Genomic DNA, 20585 nt, shown 5'->3' with positions numbered 1-20585 from the left:
ACAGACATACACTTACAGCCACACCCCACACCTACACAGACATACACTTACAGCCACACATATCCCCCCCCCCCCCCTCCCACAAACACACACTTGTACACAGAGTGTGACAGACCCAGCATATGAGCTCCAGCGGAAGATGAACTTCCCTGTGTAAAGTCTTCTACTTTGCAGTGGACGTGGTTCCCAGGAGGAGTGAGCGGAGGAAGCCCATGGCCCTGTACGTCCTCAACGAGTCGGTGAGTTTCAGCTTCTCATCACCGTAACATGTCTACTCATAGAGCCGTGTAGGAGTCTACTCACCGTAACATGTCTACTCATAGAGCCGTGTAGGAGTCTACTCACCGTAACATGTCTACTCATAGAGCCGTGTAGAGTCTACTCACCGTAACATGTCTACTCATAGAGCCGTGTATGAGTCTACTCACCGTAACATGTCTACTCATAGAGCCGTGTATGAGTCTACTCATCGTAACATGTCTATTCATAGAGCCGTGTATGAGTCTATTCACGTAACATGTCTATTCACCGTAACATGTCTACTCATAGAGCCGTGTATGGGTCTATTCACCATAACATGTCTACTCACCATAACATGTCTACTCATAGAGCCGTGTATGGGTCTATTCACCATAACATGTCTACTCACTGTAACATGTCTACTCATAGAGCACACACAGACACATGCACATATACATATATATATTGTGTTTTGTTCTAGAAGTAACCTATTGTCTGTTTTTGGCATTCTCCCGTCTCAGTTTTAAAAGCGTTGCCGATGTCATTTCCTGTGTAGGATTACCCCGAGGACGAGGTGGACACCAGCTGTGCCGTGCACCCCTGTGACCCGTCCAGTCCCGCTGGTTACCACGGCACCCTCCCTCCCCCCTCTCAGGTTCCCGAGTCCTTGCCCCAGTCCACCCGGAAGTACCCCCGCACCCCTGTGCCCTCCCCTTCTCCTCCCCCCCACAGCAACCCCCCCTCGGCTCCTGGCTCGCCCCCCGAGCTCAGAGGAACGGGTCGCAAACTCCGCTCCGCTGTGGTTACACCCCCACCCCAGCACACAGAAGAACCCCTCGACACCCCAGACCCCACCGCCCACAACCACGTATAAGCATGAATATGCCAAACACACATACATGTAAACAACCGCCACCCCTCAGAACATGACACACATACACATATAACCCCCCCCCCCTTCAGAACATGATACACACACACACACCCTCAGAACATGACACACATACACATATACCCCCCCTTCAGAACATGATACACACACACACACCCTCAGAACATGGCACACACATATAAACACCCCCCCCCACAGAACATGCCACACAAACTTGTAAACACCCCCCCCCCCCAGAACATTCCACACACACACATATACCCCCCCCCCCCCCCCTCAGAACATGGCACACACACACACACACACCGAGGCTGCAGATTGGAGTGTTGCTTTTCTTGGGGGGGGGGGGGGGGGTTGGTTCTTCTGGAATGTTTATTAATGTTTAACCTAATTTAATTTCACCCACAGGCACACACACACACACAGGCACACACACACACACACACACACACACACACACACACACACACACACACACACACACACACACACACACACACACACACACACACACACACACACACACACCCACAGGCACACACACTGGATTGCACATTTGAAAAGAGTCCACCTGCAGTCCATTCAGTGAAATGTAAAGAAGCCTTTTGAAGCCCTTATGGACCCCAAGGGCACACGTACAGATAGAGGCCGCGCCCCGGGCCACCCTCCGGGCCACCGTAGCTCGCTGAAATGGATTGAAATGAGATTTGTAAAAAGTTTATGGCAGAGCCGTGACCGGTTTGACGTGTACATACCTAATCTGTAAATATGTGGCATTCTGTGGAATAATGTTTCAGTCTTTCCTCTGCTTAGAGGCATTTTCCTTTAGATCTCAGGTCCCCTTTACACTAGTTCACTTTCTAATGATAGACAATGTAAAGAATAAAAGACCAATATTTACATTAAAACAGATTTTGTCCATAATTATGTGTTATGTACATTGTGAGGTTATCACTAGCTGTGCTGTTTACCTCCACTAGAGGTCGCTGGTCCATCTGTAAAGCTTGATATAGTGCACATCCGCCTCTCTGGTGGTGGATAACAATCTTACATCCTGTGGCCTGTGATTATTCTATATCTTCTTGAATAATATTCTATATTTTAATATTATATTATATTATAGCAGATATCTACTGTGACCTTTCATGAGAGTGTGGGGTTTTAGGTTAGATAAGTCTAAAAAACACATTCCTCTCATGATACTTTTGAAATGGTCGCCGATGTGAGAAAGAGTTTCTTTACTATTCACACATTTATTCAAATTCATTCAAAACTTCTTGAATTCTCTCTCCTCAGCTTTCTCCTGGGTTATAAAACAAAAATACACACACACACATATTCATAATAATATCGCCACATCCATTATATATGCATGCCTTAAGCGTACTCAGTAGAGCATCTGACCTGCACAAGGGGAGGAGTACTCTGCCTCAGCTCGGTCACCTGATGGAGACATTTCATTGGTCAGGAAGTTACAAACCCCTCTGTATCTCTTATGTGCGTATGCAACACTGGTTCATTAGGGAGTATTATAATGACTCTGAAATATGATATGATGAAGGAAATACTGTCAACATATTTGTCTCATAAAATCATCATAATCGTGTCATTTATTCACACAGATTTTTTTTATGAAATGTAATTTCCATTTGAAGTCCTGTCTCTTTAGTTGTCTTTGATGAAAAAACAAAACAACGTTCACACACACACAATACATCAGGACACCTTCTCATGCACAAGGGGAGGAGTACTCTGCCTCAGCTTGGTCACCTGAGAGAGAGAGAGAGAGAGAGAGAGAGAGAGAGAGAGAGAGAGAGAGAGAGAGATTCATGGTCAGGTAGATGCAAACAACACTATCTTCCATAGGTATTTACATGTAACTCTGGTTTTTAAGGGAGTCTTACTGGTCTGGTAGTAGTCGTACACCTTGACCACTGCTGGCTTCAGGTTGTTCACTGGGAGATCCTGTCGGATGGTCAGGTGGTAGGAGACAGGAAAACCCTTCGGAACCTGATACAACACAAGTAGAAGCACATCAGATCGACGTAGAGCAGGTGTGGAGACAAGTGTGACATTTTAGGTAAACCTGTGAGGAAAGTGATTCTGAATCCAAGTGGTTTATTTCTCACCTCTGACAGATACACAAGGATGTGGTCATCTTTCTTATCGACTCGGTCCACAAGTTTGCTGCCCTGTAGCTGTTAAGACAGAACCTTCATCAGTACCATTATGATAGATGATGATTCACTGACTAACACAGACTTAGGATGGACAACTTACCCTTTTAAGAGAGGCAGAGTCAGGTGTGAAACCAGATAACATTTTCACATCTATTATAGCCATGTTGGTGCTCTCCTGTGGTCCATCATACCTGCAAAAGCAAGGATGAATATTTGTCTCAATCAAGTCATCTTTAAAAGGAAAAGGCAGCATGTGAGAACTACACGAGGTAACATGGAAACTCTCGTGGTTACCCAAGACATCAGTGCTGTTGTTTCAGACAGACGAGAGACACTACATGAGCTTTCCTTCATCCTGCCTTTCCTGTGATTACTTATCTTACTTGTAGGGATTGAACTCTACATGGGGTTACGTACTGGACTGTTATGTCTAAGTTGAAGGCCTGTCCATTGGCCTTGTTGCACTCTCCCTCAGTCAGAGGCTTGGCTTGAGTCTTAATGCTCAAGGTTGAGTGCTCAGTGGAAGTGGGGATGTTGTAGAAAAGAGCCATCTGGTACAGAAGAGGATTTAGACATGAATAAATAGCCCTAACAGAATGTCTAGAACAAAGTAGAAGTGAACTTTCAGACTGACCCACCACAGAAGCACATGCAGAGCCCTTGACTTCTACGCTGTACTTCCCAGGAACGTCCTGCAGCGCCCTCTCCTGGTACAGTAATGTGTTGTGCTGGTTCACGTCAAACTGGTGTTTGTCCCCACCTGCTGACTGCACTGTCACTGTGCTGGATCCATGTGGGCTGAAGACATTGGTGGCGTACAGAGCCAGAGCCTGCAGTGCCACCACCGTGTCCTGAGAGAACACACACTCAACCCTCAGTGTGGGCAAATACAGAAGCTGGACAAAAGCCCAGACACAGCAACACAAATAACACGTTTCAAAAGGAAGTGTTTGTGGATCACCTGTGTGGAAGAGAAGCCTCCATATGGATTTTGCTGCTTCACCAGCCAGTTGACAATCCTGGCAGCATACCCTAAGTCAGCAGCAGTCAGTGTGGTTTTAGTGAGAACAGCTAACAGCACATAAGAGCTCGTCTCCACCGCCAGGGAATCAGCTCGCTCTGATGAGGACTGAGACCAGTGCAGGAGACTCCCTGAGAAGACATGAGCCACATGAGATAAAGGCCGCAGGTTGAAGCGTTGGCTTATCTGCGTCTCTTCAGGCACACTGTAAATTGCTTCCTACCATCAGAGGTTGCTACACTGTCCAAGTGTTTGAGAAGCTGAGCTCGGATGTCCTCTTCTCCAGCAAGACTGAAGGTGTAGGCCAGTAGAGCAGTGGAGTAGGTGTTGGAGAGGTCACTGATGGAGGACTTTAGAAACTTCAGTGTTTTTGCCTGGAAAAAATATGATTTTCTCATGCTGTTCCTACATGCATATCCTACAAGGCAACACTTCTATTCTGTTATTCTCTGAATATGACTGTAAATTCAATAGTATGACACAACAGTAAACTGTCTGAATGAGACCTCATAGATTTGAGGTGGTTTGTCTCAGTTAACCAGAGTGATGAGTTTCCCCACCGTAACAGACATGTTCAGCTCCAGCATTGATGCAGTGATATAAGCAGTTATTGTTACATCATCGTTTACACCTCCCTAGAACACAAGGACAAAAGCCGATAAAAACATGGAAACATGAAACTCACATCCATCCCAAAACAGACAAAGCCCTGTTACACTATGTTATCAACCAATGCATCACCACATGTGTACCTTCATTCTGTTGTTGAAAAGTTTTCCTTGCATATGGAAAACACCATCTGGTCTAATTTTTCCTTCAAGCCAAGCCTTGGCAGATGCAATAATGTGTGGGTCAATGTAGATGAAGGACTTTGCTTTACCAAAGGACCTCAACACAAAAGCAGTCAGCCTGGAGGAAGAGAGAAAAACAATATCGTCAATGAAAGTTTTCCAGATTATAACCCATTTCATACTACTAAAAAGATTAGCTATTTTACGGTTTTATCATTATCGTAGTAGATTGTTTGTTTGGACATGTGTGCCCTTGTTACTTACTGTTTGAGTTTCACCGTTCTATTTTAAATGTAGCTAAACTATCCTCAGTGCTCAATCCTCATTGTGTTCCTTTGCCATAGACTTGACTGCACGTCTTGGGGTCAACTCACCATGTGTTTCCCTCCCCTTCGCCAAACGTGCTGTAGGCTCCATCACTGTGCTTGTAGTTCAGCTGCCTCTGGTATCCTGTAGGTAGTATTTGTATCACAGGTGATTGTGTTATTATTGTACATTAAACTATGGCTATGGATGTCAAAAGTGTGCCATTATATGACACTGAATGACCACCAGGTGGCGATGTGCATCACTGATGTACATCACAATAGTCCTGTATCTGTGGGAGAGCTGCATCAGAGTAGCCCAACATCCACCAGCAAAGACAACCCCACCCACACCTGTCCATGTGCCTGAACAAGGATCCCCATTGGTGCTGCAGTCAGTGACCACTTGGTGGAATATTACAATGTCTACCAAAACAAGCTTAGCAGTGAGGCCTGTAGTGTGAAGAACTGGCATTTCAACCAATGAGAATATGGGAAATTATGGGATGTACACAGTAGGTTTCATACCCTATCCACGTCCCAAAGTTTTAAGCCGACTGGTCAAGTACCCAGCCAGAGCTATAGTCCAACAGCTATAGAATGTCCAAGGGGGTTCACACCGTCTCCCACTAGACACTGAGGAATTTAACTGGATAGCAAAATAACTTCTCACCATTTTTAAGAAAATTGGTGGCCCTCTCCCTGATGTCTGCAGTGAGCTGGCCAGTGTTCTGTAGGTACTGCAGAATGTAGATATTGGGGGAGAGGATGGCCATATTTTGCTCCCCACAACCATATGGCATCTGGAGGAGACTGCCAATGTTCTTCAGAGCACGACCCAGGACGTCTCCTACGAGACAAAGTGTATATCAGAAACAGATAACAAGATATGCCTTAGTTACCGAATGTTTACCATTATTACTCAGATTGCTTATATGAAGATGTACCCAGCACAGAAACTGAAGCTCTGGTTGATCCCTTCACTATAGCCTCTGGGAGTTTCAGCTCCACCTTCTCTGTTAGAGCGCCCCCTGTGGAAACAACATGAAACTGAGCTGCAGAACAAGATGAATGTGGACAGGTTGAGGCAAATACAATTATGAATGCATTTCATGTGTGCAAGAATAGCAACAATTTGCTTGTTACAAAACAATAATCTATTACAAAAATTCATAAACTATGGATAGAGAGACAAGGAACTATAGAAAGAGAAGATAGAAATTCACCCTTTGGACATAAGAGCCAACTGAAACTTTCAGTCTTCTCGGTTCCTTCAGCCTTAGAAGAGAAAAGTTAGAAACGTTACAAGTGTGTGTGTGTGTGTGTGTGTGTGTGTGTGTGTGTGTGTTTGTGTGTGTGTGGAGAGGGGTGTGCACCTCAGTATATTAATAATTTCCCATTTTTTTGGCTTAAGGTGTACTCTGTGCAACAGAGAAGGCACTTCTCTGAACATTCTACAAATCCTCTACTGTGATTGGTCTTCTGGAGAATGCAATATTAGATCAGGATTCATGGCACACCTACCTTCACCCTGAGGGAGCGTGTGACTGTGTCTATGCGGCCTCTCTCTGGGACAGTCACCACCTCATTGCCACACCCAGTCTGGGACTGCTCAGCTGCAGCACTCACAGTCACCTGCACCTCTCCTGCCAGGCAAGTTGTCCAATGTTACATTCAGTTCAGCTGCATTAGTGTCTATTAAAGTTACCCCCTTGTCCTTAAACTCAACAGGTTCCTGCAGTGTGTACACTCACCGAGCACAGAGGGCACCAGTGTCCATTTGAAGGTCTTCCTGCCATTTGCACACAGACAGGAGGAGTACTGGCCATCAGAGGAGGGGGTCAGAGTGAAGTCTGATGAAGGGGCTGGAGTCGCTGTAACCTACCAGAGAGGGTTCATGTTTAACACACACTCAAAGCCACAGCGAACATACACTAGAATTCAATCAGCTTTAGCTTACAACATACATTCAATCAGCTTTAGCTAACAACATGCACTAGCATTCCATCAGCTTTAGCTTACAACATACAGTAGCATTTAATCAGCTTTAGCTTACAATATAAACTAGCATTCAATCAGCGTTAGCTTACAATATAAACTAGCATTCAATCAGCTTTAGCTTTAGCTTACAACATATACTAGCATTCAATAAGCTTTAGCTTACAATATAAACTAGCATTCAATCAGCTTTAGCTTACAATATAAACTAGCATTCAATCAGCTTTAGCTTTAGCTTACAATATAAACTAGCATTCCATCAGCTTTAGCTTTAGCTTACACTAGCATTCAATCAGCTTTGGCATACAACATACACTAGCATTCAATCAGCTTTAGCTTTAGCTTACAATATAAACTAGCATTCCATCAGCTTTAGCTTACAATATAAACTAGCATTCAATCAGCTTTAGCTTTAGCTTACAATATAAACTAGCATTCAATCAGCTTTAGCTTTAGCTTACACTAGCATTCAATCAGCTTTGGCATACAACATACACTAGCATTCAATCAGCTTTAGCTTTAGCTTACAATATAAACTAGCATTCCATCAGCTTTAGCTTACAATATAAACTAGCATTCAATCAGCTTTAGCTTTAGCTTACAATATAAACTAGCATTCAATCAGCTTTAGCTTTAGCTTACAATATAAACTAGCATTCCATCAGCTTTAGCTTTAGCTTTAGCTTACACTAGCATTCAATAAGCTTTAGCTTTAGCCTACAACATACACTAGCATTCAATCAGCTTTGGCTTACAACATACACTAGCATTCAATCAGCTTTGGCTAACAACATACACTAGCATTCATCAATCATCAAGAAGGCCCAGCAGAGGATGTACTTCCTGCGCCAGCTTAGGAAGTACAACCTGCCTCAGGAGCTGCTGATCATGTTCTACACCGCAGTAATAGAGTCTTTTCTGTGCACTTCAATCACTGTCTGGTTTGGATCGGCCACCAAACTGGATAAGAACAGACTCCAACGGACAGTCAGGTCTGCAGAAATGATTATTGGTGCCAACCTGCCCACCATCCAAGACCTGTTCACCTCCAGAGTCAGGAAATGGGCAGGAAAAATCACTGCAGACCCCTCACACCCCGGACACAAACTATTCAAACTCCTCCACTCTGGTAGACGCTGCAGATCACTGTTCACCAAAACCTCCAGACACAAAAACAGTTTCTTCCCCCTCGCTGTTTCACTACTGAACAGCTAACCCACTGTAGCATATATATTTATCCCTGCACTTCTTGCACTCTCCACTTTCTACTTTGCACTATTGTTGTGTAACATTTCACAGCTACTGTATATAGCCATTCCGCCTTGTATATACTTTCTTAAACTTCTTAGACTGTTTGTTTTGTATTGTGTATATTTTGTGTAAGCACACTGAGAGCCACTTTACCAAGTCAAATTCCTTGTTTGTGAAAACTTACTTGGCCAATAAAACCTGATTCTGATTCTGATTCTATTAGCTTTATCTTTAGCTTACAAAATAAACTAGCATTCAATTAGCTTGAGCCTTTAACATACACTTGCATTCAATAAGCTTTAGCAGATACTACCATTCAATCAGTTTATAGGCCTAATCTATTGATAGTTATGAACATGAATGCATTTAATTATCCAGGCAATTTTTGATGGCTGGATCTTGCTTCATTGAAATCAGATTATGATCAGAATATGGTTCAGTGTAATACCATGATGCACTTTGGTAGGTAGTTGAAAACTGTTGCTTTGAGCTCAAAGGTCTCTCCACGGATGATGGAGTATGGCAGGGAGAGCTCCAGGAAGAAGGGCTGGAAAACTGTGAGCTGAACTGGTGGGGCCAGACCAAAGCCCTGGGGGGACAGGCAGAAAGCCTCAGTCTCCCAGGTGGTGATGGTGTCAGGGACAGTGAGAGGGACTTGTGCTTCTCCAGACTCTCTGTGAAGAGACCACATGTCAGAACAATGGCTAAGGGGTTGGGCACTATAACTACAGGTTAGCATGATGCCATGTGTTTCAAATGGCATTCTAGAATATTCCCAATATTCCATTCATAACACACCACAGACCTCCAACATTCTTGTTTTATATCCATTGTATGCTTTTGTAAGGTTTGAGTTTTGTCAGCATTTAAAAATACATGATGCCAAACTCACAACTCTGTCCAAAGCCTGCTCTTGTCTTTTATGCCAGTGCTGTCAGTGGTTCTAGTTCAGCTCAAACCAGCCATGATGAATATTGTAGATACGATATATTACAATAGTACAATATTTGCCTATTGATGAATATTGTAGATACGATATATTACAGTAGTACAATATACTTATTACAGTAGTACAATATTTGCCTATTGATGAATATTGTAGATACGATATATTACAGTAGTACAATATTTGCCTATTGATTAATATGGTAGATACGATATATTACAGTAGTACAATATTTGCCCATTGATGAATATTCTAGATGTGTTATATTACAGTAGTACAATATTTGCCTATTAATGAATATTGTAGATACGATATATTACAGTTGTAAAATATTTGTCTATTGATGAATATTGTATATACGATATATTACAGTAGTACAATATTTGCCTATTGATGAATATTGTAGATACGATATATTACAGTAGTACAATATTTGCCTATTGATGAATATTGTAGATACGATATATTACAGTAGTACAATATTTGCCTATTGATTAATATTGTAATGCAAATTTAGAGATGAAACAGGCAAGATGATCCAACACTGTAATAGCTTTGGGTGAGATTTCTTATTTCTATGATCAAAATACACGTACAAATTTGTATGGAAACCCAGCTACTGGGCCCCCTGATCTAGTGTTTACACTGCTCTTTGACAGGCCCCTTCAGTGAGTGAAAACACTGTGCAGAAGATCAAAGTGGAGGTCAAAGGCCAAACATCTCACTGGACTTCAGAGAGTTCTGTTACGTTCATTCCAAAACCTGCTCCCATCACCTTCATCCAGACCGATAAACCCATATACAACACAGGCCAAACAGGTACGTCCAGGTGCTACACACACACACACACCCAGCACAGAGTTTTACTGCTTTTAGAAAAGTGTTGTGCAGATAAACCTATAGAATTATATTTCTGCAAATGATGTGGTGATTCTCACACTACGCTTACCCACAGTGCATTCAGAGTGGTCACCATGGACACTGATTTCATTCCGCTCAGTGAAAAGGTGAGATATTTCTAAACTGCCATGTGTCCTAACCCCAAACCTCCACACAGACAAGAGCAGGGAAGGGATTAGTAGCTTTGAGTGTTAGGAAACGACAGAAAGAAGAAAGAAAAAGCGTCAAGCGTTTAGCCGTATGCTTAGTGTGCCTGTCTCCCATGCACAGACTCACAGTTACAGCTTTCAGACCTGAAGTCAAAGAAATTCGGCTCAAATGTAAAATTAAAAGTGGCTTGTATGACCACACTGTCAGTATAACTGACTGAACACAAACTTTTGGTTTCTGTCTCTTGGAAACCAAGATGCAGACAACTCATTAATGTGTCTTCTTGTTTTTACAATACAACCTGGTGTCACTAGTGGTAAGAACAAAACCCTGTTGATGTTGTATAGTTTTCTCATTTTGACTTTCTAACCATGGATTCCTAATTTTAGTTTTATAATGTTTAGTTTTCCAAAAAGGCTATCAGTGTGTTCTCTCTGCCACTTCACAGGACAGCCGTCGCAACACCATTGGCCAGTGGCTTAATGTGACGTCACAGAGCAAGATAGTGCAGCTCTCGCACGTGTTAAACTCAGAGGCTCCGCAGGGCGAATACAGGCTGAAGGTAGATGGTAAACACAGAATGGTATCACATCAATTTCAAGTGAAAAAATATGGTACGTTTGTTTACTGCTTATACATGATCCAGATATATTTATGACATACTATAATGTTATAATATAAAAGCTTTCATAATTTGTCCCCATAAAACATCTCAAACCTCCACTCTAGTGCTCTCTGCTGGACAAATCCTATATTGCACATGCATAGTGCTCTATAAAGAAGCCTGTTGAGGTTGTGTTTAGTTATAAATAATATCAGAATGTGAAAACCATCACTCCAGCCTTTTTTGTCAGTAATATTAGCCATTACCTTGTACTGAAATTCCTCCTATTGAACTTGGAAGTGCAGCCTACTCGTTTGCAAAGCATTTGAAGAATTGTGTCCATTGTGAGGCCATCTTCAGTTGTGCCTCTAAAGTAATGTCTTTTCTTCTTAGTGTTGCCCAAGTTTGACATTACGCTGAACACTCCAGAGAAGATCAGTGTTGGTGCAGAAGAGGTCAGATTGGTGGTGTGTGCAAAGTAAGTGACAGTCAGCATGTGGATATTTGCCTATTGATGAATATTGTAGATACGATATATTACAGTAGTACAATATTTGCCTATTGATTAATATTGTAATGCAAATTTAGAGATGAAACAGGCAAGATGATCCAACACTGTAATAGCTTTGGGTGAGATTACACTTTCAGTAAAGAAGAACAGGATTTACCAGTTAGTTGTCATCTTATATGGCTTTTAACACAATATAATTTAGTCCCCGGAATTGTGTCCAAGAATGTTTCAAATTATATGAAGATCAATTTCAAACTCTGTTTTTGACATTACAATGGTCTGATGACCAATATACCCAAAGGCATTTCTACATAATCTCACTGTGTGGTCTGTAATATCTCTCCCCCAGTGACCAGAGAGCCTATAGCCCACACCCAATGACCAGAGAGCCTATAGCCCACACCCAGTGACCAGAGACAATTGTTTCATACAATGTTTACATTTCCTTGAGGGTGCTCATACCCTCTCTGGGTTCCTCGAGGTATGTCTCCCAATTATACCGAAAGCACTTAGGTAGGATCAGATTACTTGCAGTCTTCAGTCCCAGTTTCTAAGGCAGACACAGAAGCAGATGGATTCTTAGTTATATGGATGGATGGATGGATGGATGGATGGATGGATAAATAGAAAGATAGATAGATAATCTGAACACTGAATAAACACATAACTATAACACATTGACGACTATTCATTATATGATATGATTTTTATTTCTTTGTTTGTTTATTTGTTACCTTGAAAACGGCAAAGACCTGAGGATGACGTGATGGGAAGCGTGTGAAGTACGGCACAGAGGAGCGCCTGGGTCTCACTTCAAGGCAATCTTCATAATTAGGGTAATAATCATCTTGAATTTCCCAGGCCGGTGGTAATAATCCAAATACCTGGAATAGTAGAGACAACACCATTTAATAATTACATGTAACACCACATTATAAACATGAGAGTACTCAATATATTTAATAATAACATGTAACACCACATTATAAATATGACAGTACTCAATATATTTAATAATAACATGTAACACCACATTAAAAAATAAAGTGTTATTGTGCTAATCTTCAGTGTTGCTATAGTAACCTTCTGGGCATCCAGGCGCTTCCCTGGTTCCAGGATTAAGATGCTCTGATCCACAGCACTGAGGCCACACAGAGAGCCAGGCTGAGCTGACAGCTGCAGCGAGCTCTTCTCTCCAGGAACCGCTTTAGGGGGAGAGAACTGCAGCGACACCTGCAATGCAGAACACAAATCAGGGACAGTTTGCTGTTTGTTTGAAAGAATCAGGAAGGATAATCATATTTCATTATATCAGATGAATTCCCTGATGTAATGATGTTCCCTGTAACAGGCTGTGTTGAGGCACCTTGTTTCTGAAGCACTTCTCAGTTGAGAAGGTTCTGCTCTCAGCCAGGAGCGTCTCACTGGGTAAGACACAGTAGGCCAGAACCTGCACTGAGGGGGCCATCCCAGGACTGACAGACAGCTTGAAGGACACCTCACCCATAATGACCGGTTGGGAAGCCTTCACTGAAGCCTCAGTGAAGCCATGGTGAACAATCTCTCCTTTGGATAAAACCTGCAACACACAAGGAAACTCAGCCTCGTCTTACCACAGCAGGTGCTTTAATGATTGTAATGGCCATAATGTAATCTGTGATCCACGTACCATATAAATGATATCCACAGAGTCTGTGTTGAATGTCTCCCCAGTGAAGGTGTACTTAATGCTGATGGGTGTGTCTTTGTCACACTGAAGAGGCTCATCTATAGCCTTTATAGTCACAGAGCTGGATGAAGGTCTCAGTCTGGACACAGACTTTGATGCGGAGTCATAGTGTGGGGTATTATACGGTCTGTATGTATTGATGTCTGTATAGAGGCTGGCCTGGAGAGGAAGAGTGCCATTAGTGATGGGATGGAAAAGCATATGATGCACTGGATCACTGGAACCAGCACAACACAAGGGGTAACTAAAGTGTGTGTGTGTGTGTGTGTGTGTGTGTGCTGATTTGCCAAAGATGATATAATGTTAACACAGGGCCAAGTCTCCTGTGTGTGTGTGTGTGTGTGTGTGTGTGTGAGAGAGATATATATATATATATACACACACACAAACTCAGCTTACGATGAGCTCAAAGTCTCCTGTGAAAGTAGTCGTGTTGAGAGAGAACTGGGCCACTCCATCAGAGTCTGTGGTCAGGTTCAGTAAGAGTTCTGCGCTCCACGTCGGACCTTTAAATAGATGGATGGTCCTGTCAGCTATGCCCGTGTTATTGTAATGGATCGCTTTGATCTGTCACAAACACAACAACAAACACAAGGGTTCGACATAGAGGTAAATAATATGCACTTTCGTCATGTGCTTGTTGTGTTTGTGTTGTCAGGCCATGTGCGCTCTGTCATTGTCAGGAGACTCCGCCCTCTGCCGCTTCCCGGCCTTTTTCTCCCTCACCTGCTCCCTATCATCTCCCTGATTGTTTGCCTGATTTGTTCCTCCTGTGTCTTGTTAATTCCCATTGTTTGTTTCACCTGTGTCTTGTCTCTGTTCCCCCTTCTATATAAGTTCAGTCTTTCTGTAGTCCCCTGTCGGATTGTAATCGTTTGTCTGCGAGATGCTATGCCAGTATCCTGCATTTTTTCGAGTTCCGTGTACCTGGTATCATATTAGATTTTCTGTTCTTTGATCTGTGTTTTTGCCTTTGGAATTCTGTTTTGCCTTTTTTTTGGATCTTTTGCGTGTTCTCTTTTTGAAGGAAATAAATCCACAAGTGTTTGTTGCACCTTGGTATGCGATTGGGTCCTTACTGTGAGAAAGGCTAACATTTGTGAGCTAAAACTTGACGTTTCTGTCTCTGTATGTCTTTGATTCTTAAGTGCTGACATTTCTAAGTGTGTATGTGTGCTTAAAAGTGTACCTTCTGTCTGTGTGTAAGCGAGGGCTGATGAGAAGAACTAGCAGTCCTTCTTTTCTGCCTTGCTGATGCATTAAGTTGCAAAATGCATAGCAAGATGACCTCGGACGTGGGAAACTGTGCTGACATAGTGCTTTGGCGTCAGAGAAACACTAACTTCAATCTACATAAACCTTGGGTTTATCTTTCCTTCTCTCTGGTCTGCTGCAGTCTGGGAGTGAGCCCGGGCTCTCTCTCGACCTCTAAGATGGGGGTGAGCCTGGGCTTGTCTCTTGTCTGCCCGATATGCATATGTGTGAGTGTGTGTGTCATTGAACTGGCAGTGCGGCCCTGGAGGGGTTCATCAGATAATACACACCCGAAAAGTGTGTGGGTATGGAAGGGGTATCTCTCGGTCTCCTAGAAGGGCACTCACTTTACAGACTAAGAGGAAGGATATTATATGGTTTTCTGTGTTTGTGTTTCTAACCTGAATAAACTAATAAGGAAAATAAACACCACGCCCGTCCTGACAGAAGACTTAAACAGCCTGTAGAATTTGAGCATAAATCTTTATATTGATGTGATTTCCTGTGAGGGAACTACTGTGTGTGGCGGTGGAGATTTCCCCCTCATAGTGAGGAGGACACCTTGGCAAGAGACTGAACAACGCTTTTCTTTTTGTGTTTATTCTAGAATTATCTGAATAACCCCCCCCCCCCCCCCTCCAACGGTCCGAAAGTGTCTCTTTTTGTGGTTATTGTAGAATGATCTGAACAAAAACATATGTTTATGTATGCATATTAGGTATATTTTCATTACCTTGCCCTCCATAACTGCCCCTTCCTCAATCACATCTGGTGTATCAACAAATGTGAGTTTCCCAAGGGTGAAGTCCAACCGTATGTCTTTGCTCTCTGATCGACTGATACCTGAAGAAGAAATAGACTCATGTAGAAAGCACACCTTTGGGGGGCACTGTGGAACGAGCCAATAAGCCCCCTATTTATGTGCTACAATGCCCGCGGGGACACAGGTTCGATTCCGGCCTGCTGTTGTTTCTCGATTTTCTCCCCACCTCTTCACTCCTCCTCACTTCCTGTCAAAAATACTTCACTGTCCTATCCAAATAAAGGCTAAAAAGCCCATAAACAAATCTTAAAAAAAAAAAAAGAAAGCGCACCTTTGGTGGACAAACACTTTTTAAAATGGCCTCCTTGGCTCACCTGTTCCCTCCTCAGTTACTGTGGCAGAGAATGTGAAACTGTTCATCAGTTTTTCAGCAAAGTCAGGTTGTGTAAACACTGACATGATGAAGACATGAGAGGCACAACCAGACTCATCCATCTGTGGGATTCAAACACACACACACACACACACACACACACACACACTTCACATGAACGCGCCTCATTCAGTGTTTACATCTCAGCTTAATGTTTTATGTGTGTAAATCACACCACGTGTGACAAACACAGTCCACAGGGAAATACATTATTGAGAATCTGGAGGCACTTTAACTGTAGCTTTAGCTGTGATAAATGTGTCCTCAGTCTTAAACAGGTTGGTCTTGTAGAGTTCATTCGACAAAAACATTAACATATAGGAAGTGAACAGCCCCAGCTTAGTGTTGAGTAACACCCTTACCTCTACTGATGGAGCAGAACAAGGTTTTTGAGGAACAGTTTCGTCAGCGTCTCGACACAATGACATGGAAGCCTTCCCTGGTACTGGCTGACCAAATGTGTACCTGGAAATAGGGGAAGGGCATTTAGAGGCCACAAAGACAGCACTCCACTACAGTTCTGGACTCTCCTTTAGAACAGAAGCACCACACAGCCAAAGGTAGGAAGACATTTTAACACACACTCAACTAGGGTGACCAGATTTGAGTTTGTGAAAAAGAAGACACTTCACATGCAGATGACCCCGCCCACTCCCCCCTGACGAAGTTTTCACATGCAGATGTCATGTACTATTGTAAACAATGCAACTACTGGGGCCGGCAAAGTGCTCAGTGCTGCCAGATTGGAAATGGGGAAGTATTGTACCAAAGGCTCAAAATGATCGTATTTGGAGGATAATTATCATACATCTGGCAACAATGGGAAGGCGGTGGACCAATGACAGTTCTCTCTACAGTCAGAGCTCGCGCAAGAAGGTGGCACGTAAGGGACATACCTTTTCCAAAACTTGTAAGGACGTAATAACTAATTTGTGAAAGACCCAGAGAAACACAAATATCCGACGAGCCAAAATCCCGGACAATTTTCGAATCCCTGCCGGACGCATTTTTTAGGTCTCGAAATAAGGAAGTCTGGTCACTGAACTGAAATCTCTTTTTCAGCACCATATTCAGCATGTCTCATGTTAGGCCTGCTAGGCTAGACTTCAGTGTTTTATAAGAATGATGAGCCATCTGAACTGGGTACAATTCTACAGGGCAGAAACATGTGTGGCCATCAAACAGCTGCATGACCCACAATGACTTACCACAAAAATGACATAATGTATCACCATTCACACAACTTTAGTAGAATTTTAACAAAAGAATAGGAAAAACCGATTATTATTATTGTTGTTATTATTATTATTATTATTATTAATAATGTTGTTGTTGTTGTTGTTGTTATAGACCATACATATAGTAAACAGTGTCTCATTCAGTGGCTCATTAATTCCTTTACCTGAAGTTCAAACACTAGGATTCAGCTTTGATTGGGGACTTTTCCCCTTGTCATGTTTTCACAGACGTCCACATGCCGACTGTGTCACTTACTTTGCACACACCACCAATCTGACCTCTTCTGCACCAACACTGATCTTCTCTGGAGTGTTCAGCGTAATGTCAAACTTGGGCAACACTAAGAAGAAGAGACATTACTTTAGAGGCACAACTGAAGATGGCTTCACAATGGACACAATTCTTCAAGTGCTTTGCAAACAAGTAGGCTGCACTTCCACGAGCAATACGAGGAATTTCACTACAAGGTAATGGCTAATATTACTGACAAAAAAGGCTGGAGTGAAGGTTTTCACATTCTGATATTATTGTATAACTAAACACAACCTCAACAGGCTTCTTTATGGAGCACTTATGCATGTGCAATATAGGATTTGTCCAGCAGAGGGCACTAGAGTTGAGGTCTGAGATGTTTTATGGGGACAAATTATGAAACATTTATTTTATAACATTATAATATGTCATGAATATGTCTGGGTCATATATAAGCAGTAAACAAACATACCATATTTTTTCACTTGAAATTGATGTAATACGTCGCTGTGTTCACCATCTACCCACAGCCTGAGTTTAACACGTGAGAAAGCTGCACTATCTTGCCCTGTGACGTCACATTAAGCCACTGGCCAATGGTGTTGCGACGGCTGTCCTGTGAAGTGGCAGAGAGAACACACTGATGGCCTTTTTGGAAAACTAAAACTTAACATTTTAGACTAAAATAAGGTCTCCATGGTTAGAACATAAAAATGAGAAAACTATACAAGATCAACAGGGTTTCGTTCTTACCTCTAGTGACACCAGGTTGTACTGTAAAAACAAGAAGACACATTAATGAGTTGTCTGCACCAAAGAGACAGAACCCAACAGTTTGTGTTCAGTCAGTTATATTGACAGTGTGGTCATACAATCCACTTTTACTTTTACATTTGAGACGAATTTCTTTGGCTTCAGGGCTGAAAGCTGTAACTGTGAGTCTGTGCATGGGAGACAGGCACACTAAGCATACGGCTAAACGCTATAGCTGTTAACCTTATGATGGACACATCTAGTCATCAGGAATATTTACACTTCAGAGCAAAACCCCAATTGCCTCTGTTAAAGACCAAAATCAATTCCAGTTTCAACATGAAGTTGATGTCTTTCTTCTTTCTGTCGTTTCCTAACACTCAAAACTACTAATCCCTTCCCTGGTCTTGTCTGTGTGGTCTAGCATGGAGGTTTGGGCTTAGGACACATGGCAGTCTAGAAATATCTCACCTTTTCACTGAGCGGAATGAAATTGGTGTCCATGGTGACCACTCTGAAATGCACTGTGGGTAAGCGTAGTGTGAGAATCATCACGTCATTGGGTGGTGAAATCATTTGGAGTGAAAGTTCACTTGCAGTAAAATAAATCTATACGTTTATCTGCACAACTCTTTTCTAAAAGCAGTAAAGCTCTGCGCTGGGTGTGTGTGTGTGTGTGTGTGTAGCACCTGGACGTACCTGTTTGGCCTGGGTTGTATATGGGTTTATCGGTTTGGATGAAGGTGATGAAGGTCTTGTTAGGTGTTGGTCTGAACGTAACAGAACTCTCTTTAGTCCAGTGGGATGTTTGGCCTTTGACCTCCACTTTGATCTTCTGCACAGTGTTTTCACTCACTGAAGGGGCCTGTCAAAGAGCAGTGTAAACACTAGATCAGGGGGCCCAGTAGCTGGGTTTCCATAAAACTTGCATTTTGACCAGATAAATAAGAAATCCCGACTGGACACTAGCATCAAATCGTCTAATGTGAATAATAACTAACTCTCAATTCACATAGGTTACAATGCAAATTGATGGAAACAGGTTCATTCACATTAATTATCATTTGTTGCAATTTCATCAGGTATTTACGTTAAAGTTGCCCTGACAACCTTACGTTTTGATCCCACAACTGTTCACAACTCCTCCCTTAATTATCCATGTTTCATTTGCATAACACAGTGGACGGAAACCGAACCGATCATAATCCTGCGTTTTCATACATTTTCATGAATACGCTTAAAACATGCAAATGAGTTGGATGGAAACCCAGCCAGTTTGACGAAATGAGGCTCATTTGTAAATGTGGACGTGAGACAAAGTATGTATAATTAATAATAACTAAATAAATGTTTAAAGTATGTATTATTTATCAGTGATTAAAATGTGCCACCTGTAGACTTAGAAATCACCATAGTTTAGTTTCAGCGGTAGAGGGTCTGGAACACACAGGTGAGCTACTGACCTGGAACTGGAAACAGCGGTGAAAGTCCTTGTCTGATGTTTCCTGGTGAAGAAGCTTCTTCTCGTCTCCATTAGTCAGATATATGGACATGAGCAGAGTCTCATTTGGACTAAGGAGGCTGGCACAGAGTTGGGCTTCTGACTCTGACCTTATCAGGGCAGGAAAGGTCACCAAGAAAGACCTAGAGAGATGAGCACCTTTTTCATTAGTTTACAGGAGAGTCTCCCCATTTATAAAAAAAAAAAAAACACTTTATTTAATGAAATGAAAAATAAATACTTGAGATATTCAGAACACAGAATAACGCTCAATCTTTGTCACTGTCCTTAACAGGGTCTCAAATTTAATTCCTGGTTTCCTTCTCTCCTGATTTTGCAGTTCTCATAAGTAGCGTGGAATACCTTCCCAAGATAGCAAGTCATGATTAAGAGCATTTTGATTTTATAATGATAGTGTATCATCAGCATCCTATTGTTTCTCTTCAATATCTTACATTATTACAGTACATTACACATACAATATTACACCATACTACTTAAATGACTGTAATTCGTTGTGATATTATCAGTGATTTGGTCAGCATACACATTTCATATAATCACTACTTCCAAGTCTGTGCTTGCGTATGCAAACAAATTAGGTCATATTTCACTAATTTGTCCTGTGTTTCTCTTTATGACCTGATTCATTTAGTTAGTCTCCCTCTAACGGATGTCATTTACATCAGCAGGAGTAGTGAGAGGACTGAGCTGTGTGCTGAAGGCTGTACTCACGGCTCTGGTGTTCCTGTGGAGGAGCAGAGAGAGTAGAGGCAGCTCAGCAGCCCCCCAGCAATCAGGAGACTGACGAGGGCCATTCTACTGAGCCTGCAGAGAAGAGAGTCACACAACAGTGCTGCTGCTCTGCACTA

At 42.3% G+C, this 20585-nt stretch overlaps 2 protein-coding genes across 2 annotated transcripts in view; one reads left to right on the top strand and one right to left on the bottom strand.

Annotated features, from left to right (window-relative positions):
* hepacama (hepatic and glial cell adhesion molecule a) overlaps positions 1–1200 on the top strand; it is a 9094-nt gene extending 7894 nt beyond the window's left edge. Inside the window, exons 7-8 of the mRNA XM_042710326.1 lie at positions 175–239; positions 797–1200. Coding sequence (XP_042566260.1) covers positions 175–239; positions 797–1114 — 383 coding nt within the window. The 3' untranslated portion in view covers positions 1115–1200. The remainder of the gene's footprint in view (positions 1–174; positions 240–796) is intronic.
* Positions 1201–2437: 1237 nt separating this feature from the next.
* Positions 2438–20585, bottom strand: LOC105903778 (alpha-2-macroglobulin-like). Its single transcript, XM_031584446.2, is given in 33 exon segments — positions 2438–2902; positions 3037–3142; positions 3262–3330; positions 3413–3503; positions 3730–4163; positions 4274–4464; positions 4557–4707; positions 4894–4968; positions 5086–5242; positions 5499–5574; positions 6103–6279; positions 6377–6460; positions 6656–6707; positions 6954–7075; positions 7184–7310; positions 9127–9382; positions 12230–12339; positions 12524–12673; positions 12873–13022; positions 13156–13368; positions 13459–13677; positions 13918–14085; positions 15506–15615; positions 15910–16030; positions 16331–16433; positions 17463–17547; positions 17932–17985; positions 17988–18075; positions 18213–18233; positions 18684–18736; positions 18912–19077; positions 19676–19856; positions 20449–20585. Coding segments are annotated over 33 exon segments (4284 nt in total). The 5' UTR covers positions 20532–20585; the 3' UTR covers positions 2438–2861.

The sequence above is a fragment of the Clupea harengus genome, chromosome 17 (assembly GCF_900700415.2).
Source record: "Clupea harengus chromosome 17, Ch_v2.0.2, whole genome shotgun sequence".
Taxonomy (NCBI): Eukaryota; Metazoa; Chordata; class Actinopteri; order Clupeiformes; family Clupeidae; genus Clupea; species Clupea harengus.
Note: the sequence above shows the minus strand (reverse complement) of the source record. Positions and strands in the feature narration are given on the sequence as shown.